Here is an 18,424-nt window from a genome sequence, read left to right as displayed (position 1 = left end):
AAATTGTAGACATCAGAATCTCGGAATTTGAAGGACTTCTTCTGCAATTTGCATAGGAGGAATAGATAAAGTTGTTACACAATGGCAAACTCTACAAAAGTTGTGGATCCCGCATTCCAGGGAGTGGGCCAGAGAGTGTATCCTTTTTACAAACAATGCATTTCTTGGTTGATATTTTCATGTTTCCACTATCAACTAGAAACAATAAAAATATGATCTAATGAATAACTTTCTTCCTCGAGCTCTCTTTTCTTATAAATGGTGAAAATTTCTGGGGTTCTTTCAATCGCATGTGGACTTTTGCAAGATAGAACACAGGATTGTTTTTTTTTTTTTTTTTCTTTTTAAGAATTAGTACAACTATCTTGGCTTTTCTACTTAACAATGTGCAGTGGGACTGAAATTTGGCGGATTGAGAACTTTCAGCCAGTTCCCTTGCCAAAATCTGAACATGGTAAATTCTATATGGGGGATTCATACATTGTTTTGCAGGTATTTTCAAATTGCCTGTTGTTTTTCTTTTTAATGTAAACCTTGACTTTCACCTTGCCCTTGTTATTAATATTTACATATACTTAGGTACCTTCGATCACATGTTCTTTCTTTCTTTTTCTTTTATCTTTTATTATTTATTTATCTTTTAGATTTAGATCTATATCTTTACTCCTCCCCCCATCATCGCATTAGGGAGGATAGGGACTTCGCTTTTGGAGTGAACATGATGCAGGAGCTGAAGAGTCAAAATTGGAATTTTATGAAACTTTATGCATTTCTGTATTTTTGGACAGTAGGGGTCTTTTTGTCATTTTGCAATTTTCTGTGGGGTCCATTGATAGGGTTTAATTTGTCTAGGTATAGTTTGTTTATATTTAAAATTTCAGAGTCATTGCATAAGTAGGATACTAGGAATAGAGTTATTGAGTCTTCTTTGAATTGAAGTAGGATATGACAGCTTAGTTTGAGTCCTACTAGGATTATTGAGTCTAACAATTTGACTTGTAGGACTATTATGAGTCTAACAGTTTGACTACTAGGATTATTATGAGTTTAGAGTCTATAAATATGTATGGACGTTTTACACAAAGGCAATGAAATATATTGAGTTTCTTCAGCTTATGCTAACTATGGTGAGTGATTCCCATGCCTTACAGTGATTCTAGGCACCCTGTGAGTGATTCCAGGTATTTTCTCTCTTCTTTCTCTCCCTATTTTCTCTCTTATTCCTTCAAGAAGCCATTACAGCCATCAACAGCCATAAAATTCTGATCCAAGAGACCATTCAGCATTCTCTAAGGACCAGAACTGAGCTGGTTCTACATCAGAACATCTTGTTGAGAATTTGAGATAGATGCCTAGGTTGGTTAAATTAGTGGCTGATAGCAAGTTTTTAAAAAGGTTGAAGGCATAGTGGAGGCGTAATGGCCCAAAAAGGTGAGGTGTAAGCCTCAAAATTTAAGAAAAATCGCTTAAAATTTATAAATGATAAAATAACATATACTATATCAAGTTAGAATGATAGAAGGTAAAAATATCCATAAAATAGAAGTTCATAAGCAATAAGTTCTAGCTTTAAGCATTAAATAAAGTAATAATCAACTAACAATTATAAAACATTTTACATTTCATGTTTCAAAATGCAAAGTTCTCTAATTGTTCAAATGACCAATTTAGAAGAAAACAATCATATAAAGAATCATGTATATAATTGATATTAGATTTATGGTAATCCAACAGTTTAGAAGAAAGTAAACAACTTTTAGTTAATTTGATCTATGCAAAAAGAAAAAAAAATAAAAAGAAAATAAATCCACTAGAAAAAGAAATGAAAAAACAACAAACTTGGGATGTTAGATTTGGAATAATAAGAAAAAAGTCCAACTTGATCTATCCAAGAGAAACTAGAAGGTAATGACTGATGGTAAGAACTGTAAACTGTTGTGTTGGTCCTTTCCTTTGATTGATATCCAGGCCAAAACATCCTCAACCATTGGTGCTGTTTCTAAGGTTGAGGTGAATTCTAGATTATAGTGTACCCTTGATGTTTGAAGCACTGTATTTTCTTTAGATACACATGCAACATGTACATAATTTCTGAAATTTTGATGTTCTGGGGGACACAGTCTCCCTTTTAGGTTCTTTGTGAACTCATATCTAGCAAATTTTTCTACAGACCACTTCTGGAAAGGGGGGATCTTATCTATATGACATACATTTTTGGATTGGAAAAGACACTAGTCAGGTTTGTTATTGGTATTATATTTTTTTGCACTGTGCAGTTGATAATTACCTTCAAACTGTGGTCTTATTTCATACTGTAATTTATGGAAATTGTAATAGGATGAAGCTGGAACTGCAGCAATCAAGGCAGTTGAGCTTGATGCAGTCCTTGGAGGACGTGCAGTTCAGCATAGGGAATTGCAAGGGCATGAGTCAGACAAGTTTTTATCATACTTTAAACCATGCATTATTCCATTGGAGGGAGGTATTGCTTCTGGGTTCAAGAAACCCGAAGAAGAAAAATTTGAAACACGACTCTATGTTTGCAGAGGAAAACGAGTTGTCAAATTGAAGCAGGTATTGGTTTTTCTTAACTTGAACCAGAGATATCCTTTTGGTTTGGAACTCTGGTTAGATGAAAAGAATATGATATTCTATTTCACATCATGCAGGTTCCCTTTGCTCGCTCATCACTAAATCATGACGATGTTTTTATCCTGGATACTGAGAATAAGATTTATCAGTTTAATGGTGCAAACTCTAATATTCAAGAAAGAGCCAAGGCTTTGGAAGTAATTCAGTATTTCAAGGAAAAGTACCATGAAGGGAAGTGTGAAGTCTCAATTGTTGGTAATGACTTCTATAATTATAATCTTGACGGTCCTCTCTCTGTTTTTTTTTGTTTTTAATTTTATCTAAAGGAGTATTTTCTGAACATTCACTGTGTTTACATTTTTCTACCTATATCTGCACTCCACATGCGGTCATGTGCTAATTCTTTATAAAATTGTAAATGGTGCTTGTTGTGATAGATGATGGAAAACTTGTAGCTGAGTCAGATTCAGGTGAATTCTGGGTCCTCTTTGGTGGTTTTGCTCCAATTGGGAGAAAAGCTGCAACAGAAGAGGATGTTATTCTGGAGACTACTCCTGGAAAATTATATAGGTATTTTATGTGTAATTCTATTATCTGTGAAAAGTAAAGGGGACTTTGATATCATTTATTATGACATCCTTGACATTATTATGATAAGTATGTTTTTCTTCATCTTATACTCAACTCAACAAAGTGTTATCCAAATGTTGGGATTGGGTACACAATCATGTTATGTCATTACACCCTGTCAAAGTCATGCCCTTGGTCATACTGTTGCACGGACTCCTGATTTAGTTGTAGGAACTGCTTGAGGCTGATGAGCATTCTTTTGCATTTTCTTCTGACAAGAGTTGCTAGTTCCATCCTTCTGAATATGTTGATATCTTGTTCGCCTATATGAGTCTTGTTGGAGAATGTACCACAGTCTGTGGATTCCAACTAGTTTCCTAAAGAACAGATATCTCCAAACTCCAATTAATTAGGATCCTTTTTCCCCACTTTCCAATATCCATTGATGTTGTAGTCCATCTCAATCTTCATCTGAGGTCCAAATCTACACACTTTTGGGTAGATAGTGACCTAGGATATTGTAGTTGATATCTTATTATCTAGTAAATCGAATTATTATCTTGTAAGATCTAGGCGTGGGACTTCTGTGGTCAGAGTTGGTAATGCACATTTGGGGTGCTTTAGGTTGGTTTGTCTGGGTTGACCATTCCTTACTTCCTTTTGTTTGGATTTCATGTCCTATACTCCTTGTATATTTCTCTTTTTTTTTGATAATTCCTTGTATATTTCTCTTTTTCTAGTAGAGTTCTTGTATATTTCTAAAGAAATTGAATTATAACTTAGTCACTTCAATTTTCTGTATACAAAAAAGAAAGTGATCAATAAAGAATGTCTTAATTTATTCCTTTAACTCCCAGTAAAATTTGTAGGAATGAGATGTGTGCCTCCAGTGGTTATCAGTATGCCCTGGCCAGCTGACCTCTTGAATGTTAATACTTAATGAGCTCTTTAAGCATCCCAGGCTTCTGCATCATGTCTTAAAATGACAGATCTTTATTCTTCATAGGTCTTCATGTTGTATAAACCAGCTGGTATCAACTGTCTGTTTTCAATCTCATGATTTCTGGCTTAAATGTGCATTAAAGAATCTATTGATTATTATAAACTCCATTAAATCCAGTATCATGATTGCTTTTTTGTTGAAGATATATGTCATTGAGATCATTGTCTAATTATACAGAACCTATTTCTTCCAAAACTTAAGTTACATGCTTTATTTCCTTAAAATTTTTAACATTCTTATGAGTTGTAGTTCTTATCCTTTTACACTCTCCTGTCCCTCTCCCTCTCTCTCTCTCAAGTTTTGTCATCTCATGTTTATATAATATATCCTTGCTATATTGCAAAATGAAGTTTCTGATTTACGAAGAAATACCTTTAGTTTTGAGCAGCATATTGATGTTCCATGAAATGTCTATATTTATTCATTTATTTGTGCAATCTCTTCATGTAGTGTGTATTTAGTCATATGGTCCTAAATGAAATCTCTGCTTGGTGTAGCATTACTGATGGTCAGGTGAAGCCGGTGGATGGTGCACTATCTAAAGCCATGTTGGAGAACAACCAATGCTATTTACTGGATTGTGGTGCTGAAGTATTTGTTTGGGTTGGCCGTGTAACACAAGTGGAGGAGAGAAAAGCTGCCAGCCAAGCCGCTGAGGTAGAGTATTAATTCCCATTCCTTCATGGTACTTAAATAGTCAGGAATCCTTATCTATTTACTGTTTCCTGTTAGGAATTTATCAATAGCCAAAATAGACCAAAGTCAACACGCATAACCCGGATTATTCAAGGGTATGAGACACATTCTTTTAAGTCCAATTTTGAGTCTTGGCCAGTTGGAGCAAGCACTTCTGGTGCTGATGATGGAAGAGGAAAAGTAGCAGGTAGTAGTCACTTCATTTGTAAGTCAATTTGTTTTCCTGGGATAAGTTTTAATCTGAAACTGTTTTATCTGTTAGCTTTGCTGAAGCAACAAGGTGTTGACGTCAAGGGAATGGCAAAAGGTGCTACTGTCAATGAAGATATCCCACCTTTGCTTGAAAGTGGTGGAAAAATTGAGGTCTGACTATCACCATTATTTTTCTACCAAAAGAAAAAGATTTTCACCATTGTTTTCTAACTGCATTTTCTAGTGGTTTTATGATTTTTACAAACTGGTGAACAATAAAATCTTATTGGAGGACTGAAGTCCACTAGTTTTTCAGGTATGGCGCATAAATGGCAGTGCCAAGACGCCAATTCCCAAGGAGGAGATTGGTAAATTTTATAGTGGAGATTGCTACATTGTTCTTTATACTTATCACTCAGGTGATAAGAGGGAAGACTACTACTTGACCTGCTGGTTGGGGAAGGATAGTATCCAGGTAATTTAATTTGTTCTGTTCATGCTTAAGCTATAAAAATATGAGTAATATGATAGTTCTTTTTCAGGCCTTCTCATTTTTGCACCAAGTATCATGTTTAAACAATCTAAAACAAAGTTGTACCATGTTATTATGGAAAATTTAGGTGGTGTTTGCCAAAGGAACCATTTTCCTTGTGATTTTCAGAAAATTGGGCCTCACAGCTGGTTTAAGCAAATGATATTTTCTCAGACATGAGACATAGAAAAGATGTTTTTTGTTGGGTTGCTCTTCTTTGTATTATTTTTACAAAAAACTGAAACCAGAAACATGTTCTTGGTTTTCTAGTATCAGAAAATGGATTTTCTTTGTGGTTGAGAATATATTCTTGATTCAGAATATATTCATGTTCTATGTCCAATCTATAACTGTCATTGCCAAGTTCAAGTTTACAAGAATTGATTAGCAGCTGAAGGATGCTGCTAGAATAATACTGCAAGGTATCAAGGATACAATGTTTTCTTGTTCTCCCAAGAGATACAGAACAAAATGTATGTGTTTATGTGTGTGTGTGTGGGGGGGGGGGGGGTAATCAATGGAGATCCAGGTGACTACAATGTATGGATAAAGATGTACTTGGGGTTGGTAGCTGGATCTACCAGGGGTTCTGATGTGCGAGGAACTTTTTGTATGGTTATACACATTCTTTTTCTAATTAACAAAGCTCGTACTTATCAATCAAAAAAACTTGAAAGGGATACAAATCCATCTTACAACAAATATCTAGAATATTGTATAAAGGACCCACAGATGGAGTACCCATCTTGACTGATGAATGTGTGCTGCAGGATGTACTTATATTCCCTTACCTTTTATTTTGATAACCTTATTATTACACAACAATACTTGTACTGCTTCTCTGGTTTTCTTTTGTCTCTTTGATAAGTTGGATTTCTGGTTTTCTTTTGCAGATGGCTTAGCTAGGCAAGGGGTGATTGGGAATTTGGTTTTTTGAGCCCTGTTGTAATTGTTATTGTATCTTGTGTGTTAGTGACAGTTATGGGGGCTTGAGATAATTTAGCTCTCCTTGTATTATTTTCCCTAATCTTTTAATGAAATCTCTGTTATTGATAAAAAAAAGCTGGATTTCTGGTTTTCTCGGTAGTTGTAAATTATACTTGTGTTTGTGTTTTACTTGTCCTCTGCATATAGTCCTGATTTTTCTATACTAAGCATTTGTTATATACAGATTTTGAATTTATTGGTGTGTGACTGTATTACTGCATTGCAGGACGACCAAATGATGGCTACACGATTGGCAAGTACAATGTGCAACTCATTGAAAGGACGGCCTGTCCAGGTACTGTGTTCTACCATATGTCATTAAGTTTGTGTAGGTGACATAAGTTTTGTGGTTAAAATTAAACCTCTTGCAGGGCCGCATATTTCAAGGGAAAGAGCCTCCACAATTCATTGCAATTTTTGAGTCTATGGTTGTCCTCAAGGTACTAGTATTTTGAGTCTACGGACTGACTTGGTGTGTAAATGATATGAAATTACTGAACCAAGGTCCTTACCTTGAAAGTTGAAATTGGACTGCTATAGGTTAAATACTTACCTAATGGAAATTACTATTTATAATCCAGGGTGGAGTAAGTTCTGGTTACAAGAAATTTATAGCAGACAAAAATCTAACGGATGAGACTTATACTGCCGATGGTATTGCACTCATCCGTATTTGTGGAACATCTGTGCATAATGATAAAGCAGTGCAAGTTGATGCGGTATGTGCCCATTGTTCTATTGCTTTCACTATGATATCATGAATTGGATTCTGCTTATTTTTTTCCAAGACTATTACACACCCAAAGGCTACTCTATTTTACTGGGGTTTTATCTTTTGACATCAGTGACAACTATCTGTATTTGAAGAAATATGAATATTCAGATGCTTTTTTAATCTAATGAATCAATTTTGAGTTGCTGATCAAAAAATAAAAAAAAAAGAAAAAAATATGAATATTCACCTAAAATTTGGTCAAGTTAATGTAGTTGTTTCATATGACTTACTGTCCTATCCTACCAAGTACCAATTGTCATACAAAGCACATTTGCTACGACAGTGTTGTAGCCCTGCACTGAAACAACTAAATCAAAGCCTTTGGTTTATTGACATGGCCCCACCTTGAATTAGATGAAGTTGCTTATTGCTGGGGCCACTCGCTACTGCAGTACATCTAAGGCCATGATTTTCTGTTTTAGCCCTGTGCTACGACTGTGTCATAGCAAAAGTGAATTCATTGTCATATTCATTGATATAAAAGTTCTTTTTTGATGAAAGCAAGGAAAAAATTTATTTAAGAAAAATGAGGAAACGGAATAGAAAGCATAGCCCATTAAAGTGAGGGGGAAAAACTTTGGCTGTTCGGAAAAAAAAAAAACAGCCTGGGCTGGTTGGGAGATTCCTGTGCATGACATGTTACCATTGATGCGTGATAAAAAAAGTATTTGCAACTAATATTCTTTTAGCCAGAAAGACAAGCCATTAGTTTTTCCTAATGAGAGACTACACTGGAGAGTAGGGACAAGAAAGTAGCCACAGAAAACCAAATACAACCCCACCATCATATCACTGCCTGAATAGCGAGTCACAAGAAAAGTAAGGGTTGTGGTTTGCATCCCTGAAACTTTTGTGTTCTTAAAACCATGAATGGGCTATCAGTTATCACCACCATCCTTCAACCTATACTTTTTTTTTTTGATAATGAGCTAAAAGGAAATTTCTTCAAAAGAGAAAATCTACACTAACCAAATTCATTTAAGTGGGTGATGAGGTTTCACCTATACAACCAATGACAAGTTGACAACATCCTTAGACTTCAACTCTTAAACATCAACTTTGGCAATATCAGCAGAGTAAAAATCTGTACCAAATGAAGCCTGATTAATATAGTTGACAATAAACATGGATAATCTGACTTCTTTCAACAAGAAAAAGCAAGAGAAAAAAACAGAGAAACAAGAGAGAAGAAAGAATGAGAAAAGGGGTGTAGAAATCTAATCTGTTCTGCCACCACACATGTTGCTATTTATATTAAACAAAAAATAAAAGGTTGCAATGATAGGAATACCCCTGCCACCAATAACATCAGAAAAATAAAGAGCTAACAGCAAAATAACATAATAAAATAATAAACTAGTGGGACCACAAACTGATTAGCTCTTTTCTATACACTCCCCTTCAAGTTGGGAAAAGATATTTGACATTCCCAACTTAAATCTGTGTCTAGATCGACTTTGGTGACTGCCTTGGTGAAGAGATCAGCAAGCTGCATATCAGAGGCTACATAAGGAAGAAATGTCAGCCCACTTAAAATATGTTTTATTCTATCATGCTGTATCGGATTATGAGCAATGTTAATGGCAAATTGGCTATCACAATACAACATCAAAGGTCTTTCATACTCGATTCCCAATTCTTCAAGAAGTGATCTCAACCTTAAAACTTTAGCTACACCATTAGCTATAGACCGATACTCAGTTTTGGCATTGGAGCAAGCAATAACATTTTGATTGATTTCCTCCAATAGGAGTACAATACCTTGAGGTAGATCTCCTATCATCAATACATCCTACCCAATCTACAGCTGTATATACTTCTATCTTCATATGACCATTATTTTTAAAAGTATACCTTGATATGGACACCTCTTCAAGTAGGCTGATATCCTTTTAATAGCAAGCATGTGAGTTGTCTTGGGAGAGTGCATATAACAACACTGACAGCATACGAAATGTCAGGGCAAGTCAGGAAAAGATGGAGAAGCTTTCCTACAAGTCGTTGATACATACCTTTATCTTCAAAAGGATCACCATCTTCTACATTTATCTTATGATTTTGCTCAATAGGTGTGTCAGCAGGTTTAGCCCCCAATTTTTCAGTTTCTTCTAGGAGATCATGAACATATTTTCTCTAGGGAATAAAAATGCCATGCTTGGACCTTGCCACTTCAATCCCAAAGAAATACCTCAACTCACGTAGATCTTTCACTTCAAACTCTTGATTAAGCAACTGGTTAAGGGAATTAATTTCTTTAATATTATTCCCTATCATCACAATGTCATCAACATACACAACTAGGAGAGTCAAAGTAGAGCCTTCATTCTTAATGAAAAGAGTGTGATCAGATTAGGCTTGTACATAGCCAAACCTTTCTAAAGCAAGTCTAAATCTATCAAACCATGCTCTTGGAGTTTGTTTCATAGAATGCTTTCTTCAACCTATAAACTTACCAACATCTACATCATAAAAACTAGGAGGTAACTCCATACACACCTCCTCCTGCAAGTCACCATTTAGAAAAAAAAGCATTCTTAACATCCATTTGAAACCATGGCCATGAGAAGTTAGTAACAAGAGACAACGAAACTCTGATGTTGTTCATTTTGGCAACTAGTGTAAAAGTTTCCAAATTCCAAGTAATCAATACCATAAGTTTGTGTATCCCTTAGCAACCAGTCTAGCCTTGTATCTTTCGATTGTACCATCGACACTATACTTTACCGTGAATGCCCATCTACACCCAACAAGTTTCTTTCCTCTCGACTGATTTACTAATTCTCAAGTATAATTTTTCACAAGGGCGTCTATCTCAACTCTCATTGCGTCCTTCCACTTAGGCACTACTAGGGATTCTTGCACAATTCTAGGAATAGGAATTGCAACAATGGAATCCAAAAAGGACTTATATAATGATGAAAGGTGGTCATAAGAAAGAAAGTGGGAGATGGAATGGGCGGTAGATGAGGTACAACGATGCTTCCATTTGTATAGTGCAATAAGGAGGTCATTTGTAAATCTGTTCATGGGCTGGGTAGCCCGATGGCCCGGCCCGCACCCCGGTCGGGCTTGGTCATGTAATTAGGCTTGCGGGCTTGACCTCGGGCCTAACACAGTAAGCTCAACTGTGTTTTGGGCCGGGCTCGGGATTTGTCAAAAAAGCCCGGCTCGACTCTGCATTATATATTTTATAAAATATATAATATGTATTTTATATATTATATAAAATATATAAATAATATAATATTTATTAAAACATATATTTATAATTTAATATATACATTTTTTATTCTTTTATTTATAATTTCTCTCTCTCTATTCAACCACTTCAGCAGTACTAACAGTATGGGCTAAATTTTGGGCTCGGGCCCAGGCCCCGACTTCGGGCTTTTTATGAGGACCGGGCTCGGGCCCAGGTTGTTGGCCCGATGGTCGGGCTGGGCTCGGGCTCGGGACTTAGAAAAATCTGTTAATACAGAGTAAAAGCTCGGCCCGACCTGGCCCGGTCCATGAACAGGTCTAGTCATTTGTAGTTAGAATAGGTAAAGTGGGTGTAATACTTGAATCTGGTGCCGCAAATGAGACTGGAACTGGCCTGGACTGCTCATTACTAGGACTGACTTACCTCCACCATCGTCTGTGAAACATCCTCAATTCTTTACCTTTTGACAACTTCCCTTCATTTGCAGGAATAGGCAATAAGACTTCCTATGCAAATATATCCTGCTCATCGCTCCCCTCCTGAGATGAAACCCTAGGATAATAGGGGACATCTTCAAAGAAGGTAACATCCATGGGCACAAAATGGATCCCTGAGATGGGATCATAACAACAATAGCCTTTTTGATTTTGTACATGCCCAAGAAAAATACACTTGGCTGCCTTAGGATCAAATTTAGAATGGTTAGACCCAAGTATTTGAACAAACAAGTGCATCCAAAAGGTTTTGAGAGGAATAGAAAACTGTTCCTTATTAGGATACAACAAGTTAAAAGGAGCTTTTATATCTAAGAATTGTGAATGAATCCTATTAATGAGATAGTCAACGGTGTGAATGGCATCCCTCTAGAAACGTATAGGAATATTAGAGTTCAACATGATGCTTCTTGCAACTTCTAGGATGTGTCTATTTTTTTTTCTTAGCTACTCCATTTTGCTGAGGTGTATGGGGACAAGTGCTTTGATGAATAACCCCATGCTCAAGAAGATATGAGGCCAAGGGTTTTGCAAAATACTCCTTGGCATTATCAGATTTGAGACTTTTGATTCTAATCCCAAAATGAGTCAGAATCATCTGATGAAAACCAAGAGAAGTCATCAACAAATAATAGAAACTATTTGTACCCACCCGTAGCAGTAATATGGTATTGAACATCAAGAAACTCATAATTGAAGGGGATTCAGAGGTGGTGATAGGGTGGCTGACTAAAGATCAAAATGATTTATGGAAGTACAATAATGAGAAGAGGAAATTCAAGTGGCTGGTGCGGGAGATGGAAGTTAAGACATGTTGGATTAAAAGATCGGCTAATTCCCTAGCTGGCGGTTTGGCTAAAAAAGGGGCAGAAAGGGATTCATTGTTTTGGGCTAAGCTGTAACATTAGTGTCTTTGTCTTTTTCTTTTTTCCTTTCTTGAAGCTCTTTGCGACTCTTGGAATCTAAGTGTGTTTGTCTTCCACTTGTAAATTTTCTACTGATGAATTAATGAAAGTGTTATTGATAAAAAAATAGCAGTAATATGGTATGGTCCGCAAACATCGGTATGCACAATTTCAAAAGGAATAGTACTTATTTTATTATTCAATGGATAAGTTGATCTACAATGCTTTGCCAATTCACAACTTCCCTACTTCAAACTAGACACTTTGGTTAACTCAAACAAAGTAGGAAAAAGACTCTTTAAAGACCCAAAAGATAGATGATCCAACCGATTATGCCAAAGCATAATTTGACTCAGACTATGACACAAAAGACTTCCCAACTTCAAACATTCATTTTTATAGATGTTTTTATATTATTTAATAAATGAAATATGTTGTTTCCTGAAAACACCTTTAAACAGGTTTATTGGAAACCACATGATACAATATGATGTGCCCAATACGGGGTGTATCGTATTGATACTTTGGACCTTGCTTACTTCTTTCCATCAGTATACCCCAACCAACTGCAAATGGCATCATACTACACCTAGTCTTTGCTTTCCTGCCTCTAGAAATTAAGGCCACATAGAGATCCCACATGGTTTAACTGGTCTAAACATAAGTTCTCTCAGAATAGAAAGAAATAAGATCAAATAAGCATAAAAAATGTCCACACGCCTAAGTTGGTGCCCTTAATTGCTTGTATCACATTTCACCATTTAATGGTATGGGGTGAATCCCCATGAAATTGTTGCATAAGCACTGTTTGTAGCATGTAAACTTGTAGTCCCTGATCAACCCATGGGGGATTAAATAAACATGGCAAGCATGACATCCAGGGCTGTAGTTCATTGGATGTGAGTTCTAGACGTTGGAATGCCTCATTTTCTCAGAAAATCCTAACTTTAAAGCAAAGTACAATAGCAACAGTGTTGAACCCTAGCCCAGGTGGAAAGAAGATCCCCTTACCTCTATGCGCCTTAAATAATCCTACTCTGAAATGGATGAAAAGATGGCTGTACATGGTGCCTATAAAGCTCACACTTGTAATTTTGATAGTGGAGTTCAATACAATAACTTACCTTTTTGTCAAAAAAAAAAAAAAAGATGGCAATTGTTGACTTCTTACTCTTCCAAGAAAAGTGCAATAATTGGTGGTATACTTCCTAGTAACTACACTTGTTCATGAGCTGGCTAACCTAATGGGCTTGCTTAGCCCAGCCTGTTTTGAGGCCTGTGGGCTTGGTCTTAGGCTACAAGTATTATGCCCGCATATTTTTTGGGCCTGGCTTTTTAAATAAGCCTGGGTTTGAGCTTGAGACGACCCGGTAATTCTATGTATGTATGTATGTGTTTATAATACATTATATATATATATATATAAGTTTGAACTTAGGTGTATAATTATATCTTGGGCAGCAATATTTTTGAATAAGTTAAAAAAATGGAATTAGAAGATAGAACTAAGATATTGCATAATGTACATACTTTGGGCTTTATATTAGGGCTGGGATCAGGCTCAAGAATAGGTCCGATAATCAGGCCAGTCTTGAGCTTGGGTTCAGGCCTGGACGTTTTCTGTTAATAAGTGTTAAAGCCTGGCCTGAGCCCAGCCTGTGAACATGTCTACTAGTGACCCTATTTCCTCCAACAAATCAAGTACATACTTTCATTGTGAAAAAGAGATTCCCCACTTTGCTCTTGCCACTTCAATTCTCAAGAAATATTGGATGTCCCAAGTCCTTGATTTGAAACCTCTATTGTAGGAACTATTTCAACTTGCTAATCCCTTGTGTATCACTCTCTGTAATAATGATATTAACATAAATTGCTGGAATGATCTTCCTTGAAGAGGCATTTCTACTAAAAACAGAGTGGTCAACATTCCACTGTTGTAGTCCAAGCTAAGCCATGGTGATTAATGGTGCTCTGATACCATGTAATTGGCCTTGAATAGGCCACAAAATAATAGAAAGTAAGAGAAATACGTATGAAATAATTCTGGGCTGAAAGAAAGAAGAAAATAGGAGAGAAAGAGAAGAGAAAGAACAAGGAATTAGGGCTGAAAGCAGAGGAGATTGAACTGAACGAGATCTCCTAACTGCCACTTATCTTAACCAAGGTTCAAAGTATCGATATGATACGCGTATCGGCAGTATCGTATCGGTACTTAGAAACGCCCAAAACTCTTTTTTTTTTAGTTTTTTTTTTTCAAATTTTGGTTTTTGGGAAGCTAAAAACAGGCTTTTTTTATTAAAAAAAGTTGGGGTTCCAAAACACTGTATCGTATCGATACTTTAAACCATGATCTTAACTGAATATAAAAGAGAATTACAAAACTGCATCTGTTTACATAATGTAAAGAAAAAGACGCTTTTACCCTGCCACCAATACATATAAACAAATATATAACTTCTAACAGGGATGCACCCTGTGAAGCAATAATCAGGGGGGCAGGAGTTGGTTTTATAAACGATGGTAAAGAATTAAAGATTGGTAGGGAGAGTGTTGGAGATGGAAAGGTGGTTTTGAGAAGGTTTAGGTTGTAAGGTATCCTGTTTTTGAAGGTGTGGTCAGGGAATAATTTTTTACCTAAAGGTTTAGAGGAGGGTGGTTGTTTTTCCATTTCTATGGGTGATATCTTATCACCTATTTAGTATTCCTTTTTCTCTTATTAATGAAGTTTCTTTTTTTATTTATTACAAAAAGAGATACGAGCCATGCAAGTGCCTCATCCAAGAAAAAAAAGAGTTGTCCTTAAGCCTTTCACATAATGGTAAGTGAAAACATATAATGCCTCACAGATAAATCATTAAAGACATGACTACCATCAAATACATTAATTGTAATTTTGAAATGTCCAAATAAAGTCATTCAGAATGAAATCCCCCTTCTTAAAGACTTTTTGATGGGATTTCTTGTTTACAACAACGAATTCTTTTTCATCAGCATCATGGTTGATGACTAAATTTCCTTCTCACTTGACACTCTTGTTGAGAAGAGTTTGCTAGGAACTTGCGATATTTGAAATATACTTTTGCCTGCATGAACCTGGGAAATTTTTAGGAATTTTAGAATACCTGTATCTATTTCTGTACTTAAGTAGATGTATATTATCTTTCAAGGTCATTGAGAAGATAATTGCATGCAATAAATACTCTTACATATTTAGCCATAAATACTTGTATGTCTAATGATATGATGGGAAATTTTCTGCCATTGTTCATCAATAACTTGCATGTGTGCATGCATTTTTTTATAGTAAAAGGAAATTTTGTTAAAACATATAAAAAAAGTTTCCAAGAGGTGATAAAACAATCTTACAATCACTGAAGAGAGAAAAGAAACTAATACACTCATTAACTCCAATTTTTAAGAAACCCTCCTATAAAAACAAACCCCATAATGGGAGACCTTACACAGCACTTAAAAGGGATAGGAACCATCTTCCTAACAAATACTCAGTCTCATTGACAAATCCATTGACTTCCTTTATGTTTTTTTTTTGGTCTTAATTGGTCCTCTATAGTTCTCCTTTTTTTAGGTCAATTTACTGATTGAACAAATGCTTCATTCCCCTAAGAAAAATAACCATTTTTTTATCAAAGAAAAATAGCCAATTAATTTGGCAATCTTCATACCTCCATGACCTAGAGAGTTCCTTCATTACTGTTATTTTTTGGCTTCAATATTTATTTCTGTATGTGTCTGTGTGTGTGTATTCATACATTCTTGCTGTAATGTGATTTTTTCTGATTTGTTTTTCTTCTTTTTAGGTGGCAACATCCTTGAGCTCTAATGATTGTTTCCTTTTGCAATCTGGCTCTTCAATTTTCACTTGGCATGGAAACCAAAGTACCTTTGAGCAACAACAATTGGCTGCAAAAATTGCAGAATTTTTGAAGGTATGCTCTCCTATTAGGTAATGCATTCTAGTTATCATCTTTTTGTTTTTTTGATACATAATAATAATTTTTATTAGAAAGAGAAATAGAATGAGTACAACAGGGAAGCACACAACAACAATACAAAAATAGAGGAAAAGCACAAAAAAGGAAAAGATGGAGTATCATACCCTCTTTACCAGACGATGTTAACCTCATTGAAGCAAGAATCTTGCTATTTAGAAAACCCAAACCAAACCAAAATCTAGAACCCCAATACTGACGTCAAGCTCCTTTATATCAATTGTTTATTGGCACCCCCCACAATCAGGTACAATTACAAACAATAAGGCCAAATTTTGATGGATGCAGCTTTGGTAATCCGAGACAATTGGAAGTGGGTGGAGAATTCAGAAATGAGTACCAACACATATTAGAATTCTTTGGGGTTGGAGATTCAACTAAGGTAGAAATTTGAGCAGTTCTTATTGGCTTAAGAAAGGCAGAAGCACTCAAGTTCAGAAATTTGGAAGTTGAAGGTGATTCCCAAGTTGTAGTGGGCTAGCTGAATGGTAGCAAGGGGCTCTGTGGAAGCACAGATTATTTTGAGAGAGCTACAAAGATTAATGGAAGAGATAAGGATTCAGGTGAGATGGAAATCATCAGTAGCTAATGGGCTGGGAAAGCAAGGGGCATCAAGGGAACAAATGGATTGCGAATGGTTCACTTGGGGGGGGGGGATTTGTATTCTACAAGGTGGTTAGCTGTGGCTAACTATCCTCAAGGGCAAGGTTTAAAACTTTGACCCCATAGGCCCCATATCAAGCATATCGTATCATATCAGCAAGAAGGCTGGTACAGGAAATTGGGTGTATCATCTTTTTTTTTTTTTTTTTTTTTTTTTTTTTTTTTCTGTCATGCTATGCCTGTATCAGCTCCATTTTGAAGAGTAATTAGTAGAAAAGTGCTGAAATAAAAATCTGTAAAAGGAATATTTCTTGAAGAAGAAGAGAAGAAAGAGAAGAGAAGAGATTTAAGAGAGAAAAATAGAGCTTAATTCTGGTCGCCCCCTTCACTAGTATTTATATTAAAAAATATAAAGTGGAGTACAATGACTAATATGCCCTTATTGGGCGGCAAGCCTCTAAAAACACATAAAAGACAAGAAACAAAAAGAAACCATCTACAAAGGACCAAATATAAATGCTGTGATCCCCACTTCCTATTTAACAATTAACATATAAAAATTACTGCTAAATCTACACAAAAATGATTAAATCCTCAACATAATTAAAGGTGGAAAATGAGGGGGGGGGGGGGGAAGAAGGCTTTTAACAAGCCTTGTCTAGGCGACAAGGCATCCTTGGAGGCTTGCCTCGCCCAGTCGCCAAACAGTTTTGCATACTGTGTAATAAAATACTTTGATGTTGTTACTTTTTTGAGATTATAATTATAAAATAGACATTATTAAAGAAAAATATTCATTTTTTGTGTTTATAAACTAATTTGTTTTTATTATTTTCTTATTTGTTAGGGTTTAATCAACACAACATTGATAACTTCTGTATTGAACCCTCAATGACTTCAAAATCTGAACCAATAAGTAAGGGAAGGGAAGAACTTAAATTTTTGTCTAATCAACACATTTCTTCTTCTTCTTCTTTTCCTATAACAAAAATAGGGTTTATAATTATAAAATAGACATTATTAAAGAAAAATATTCATTTTTTGTGTTTATAAACTAATTTGTTTTTATTATTTTCTTATTTGTTAGGGTTTAATCAACACAACATTGATAACTTCTGTATTGAACCCTCAATGACTTCAAAATCTGAACCAATAAGGGAAGAACTTAAATTTTTGTCTAATCAACACATTTCTTCTTCTTCTTCTTTTCCTATAACAAAAATAGGGGGTTCAGCCCCTATATTTTTTGAATTTTCTTTCCTTCATTTTTTTCATAAATATGTTGATTTTCTAGACTTAAACATGAAGTTTATAATTTTCTTATGAAAATTATTGATAGTTATTAAATAAATTTGGTTATGGAACCTAGGGAACTACCCTAGGGTATGTGATTTTTACTTGTAAAAATCCTTCGCCTAGGCGACAAGGCGCCCCCCTGTCGCCTTGACACCTTGGAAACTATGTTTCTAACCCCAAAAAGAAGCCTTCTTCCATGCCCAAAGCCTCCAAAACCTACTTCTACATTCCCAAAATTCTAGATCTGCAAAAAAAATCAAATCTCAAGTTTTTTGAATATTATACATAGCCATAAATAATATCTTGTGTCTTTTTTTGTTAATTCTTGTGCTTTTTTTGTGTTTTTTGAACCACAGTGGCTGGGCTTCAAAAAAAACCCAGTTTGCTAATTTTGTTCTTTCATTCTTGCTAATAAAAGATATTTTCTAGTGTTATTTATTAATATTATTATATTTTATATTATTTTTAATAATACTATATTATATTTTTTATATTTTTAATTTTTACTACTATTATTTTATTAATATTTTACATTTTTATTATAATATTTATAATAATTTTTACTAT

At 35.2% G+C, this 18,424-nt stretch overlaps 1 protein-coding gene across 2 annotated transcripts in view; it reads left to right on the top strand.

Annotated features, from left to right (window-relative positions):
* LOC104606330 (villin-2) overlaps positions 1 to 18,424 on the top strand; it is a 37,269-nt gene that overhangs the window by 8,259 nt on the left and 10,586 nt on the right. For both annotated transcript variants that reach the window (XM_010271470.3, XM_088898079.1), the window contains exons 2-15: positions 10 to 137; positions 393 to 492; positions 2,171 to 2,239; positions 2,338 to 2,574; positions 2,670 to 2,847; positions 3,030 to 3,162; positions 4,663 to 4,822; positions 4,898 to 5,048; positions 5,124 to 5,224; positions 5,370 to 5,528; positions 6,799 to 6,867; positions 6,944 to 7,012; positions 7,154 to 7,291; positions 15,767 to 15,895. In XM_010271470.3, the coding sequence (XP_010269772.1) occupies positions 82 to 137; positions 393 to 492; positions 2,171 to 2,239; positions 2,338 to 2,574; positions 2,670 to 2,847; positions 3,030 to 3,162; positions 4,663 to 4,822; positions 4,898 to 5,048; positions 5,124 to 5,224; positions 5,370 to 5,528; positions 6,799 to 6,867; positions 6,944 to 7,012; positions 7,154 to 7,291; positions 15,767 to 15,895 (1,749 nt within the window). In that variant the 5' untranslated portion in view covers positions 10 to 81. The remainder of the gene's footprint in view (positions 1 to 9; positions 138 to 392; positions 493 to 2,170; positions 2,240 to 2,337; positions 2,575 to 2,669; positions 2,848 to 3,029; positions 3,163 to 4,662; positions 4,823 to 4,897; positions 5,049 to 5,123; positions 5,225 to 5,369; positions 5,529 to 6,798; positions 6,868 to 6,943; positions 7,013 to 7,153; positions 7,292 to 15,766; positions 15,896 to 18,424) is intronic.

Source organism: Nelumbo nucifera, chromosome 2 (genome assembly GCF_055504915.1).
Source record: "Nelumbo nucifera cultivar China Antique chromosome 2, China Antique-T2T, whole genome shotgun sequence".
Classification (NCBI taxonomy): domain Eukaryota; kingdom Viridiplantae; phylum Streptophyta; class Magnoliopsida; order Proteales; family Nelumbonaceae; genus Nelumbo; species Nelumbo nucifera.
This window is presented reverse-complemented; position numbering and strand designations above follow the sequence as displayed.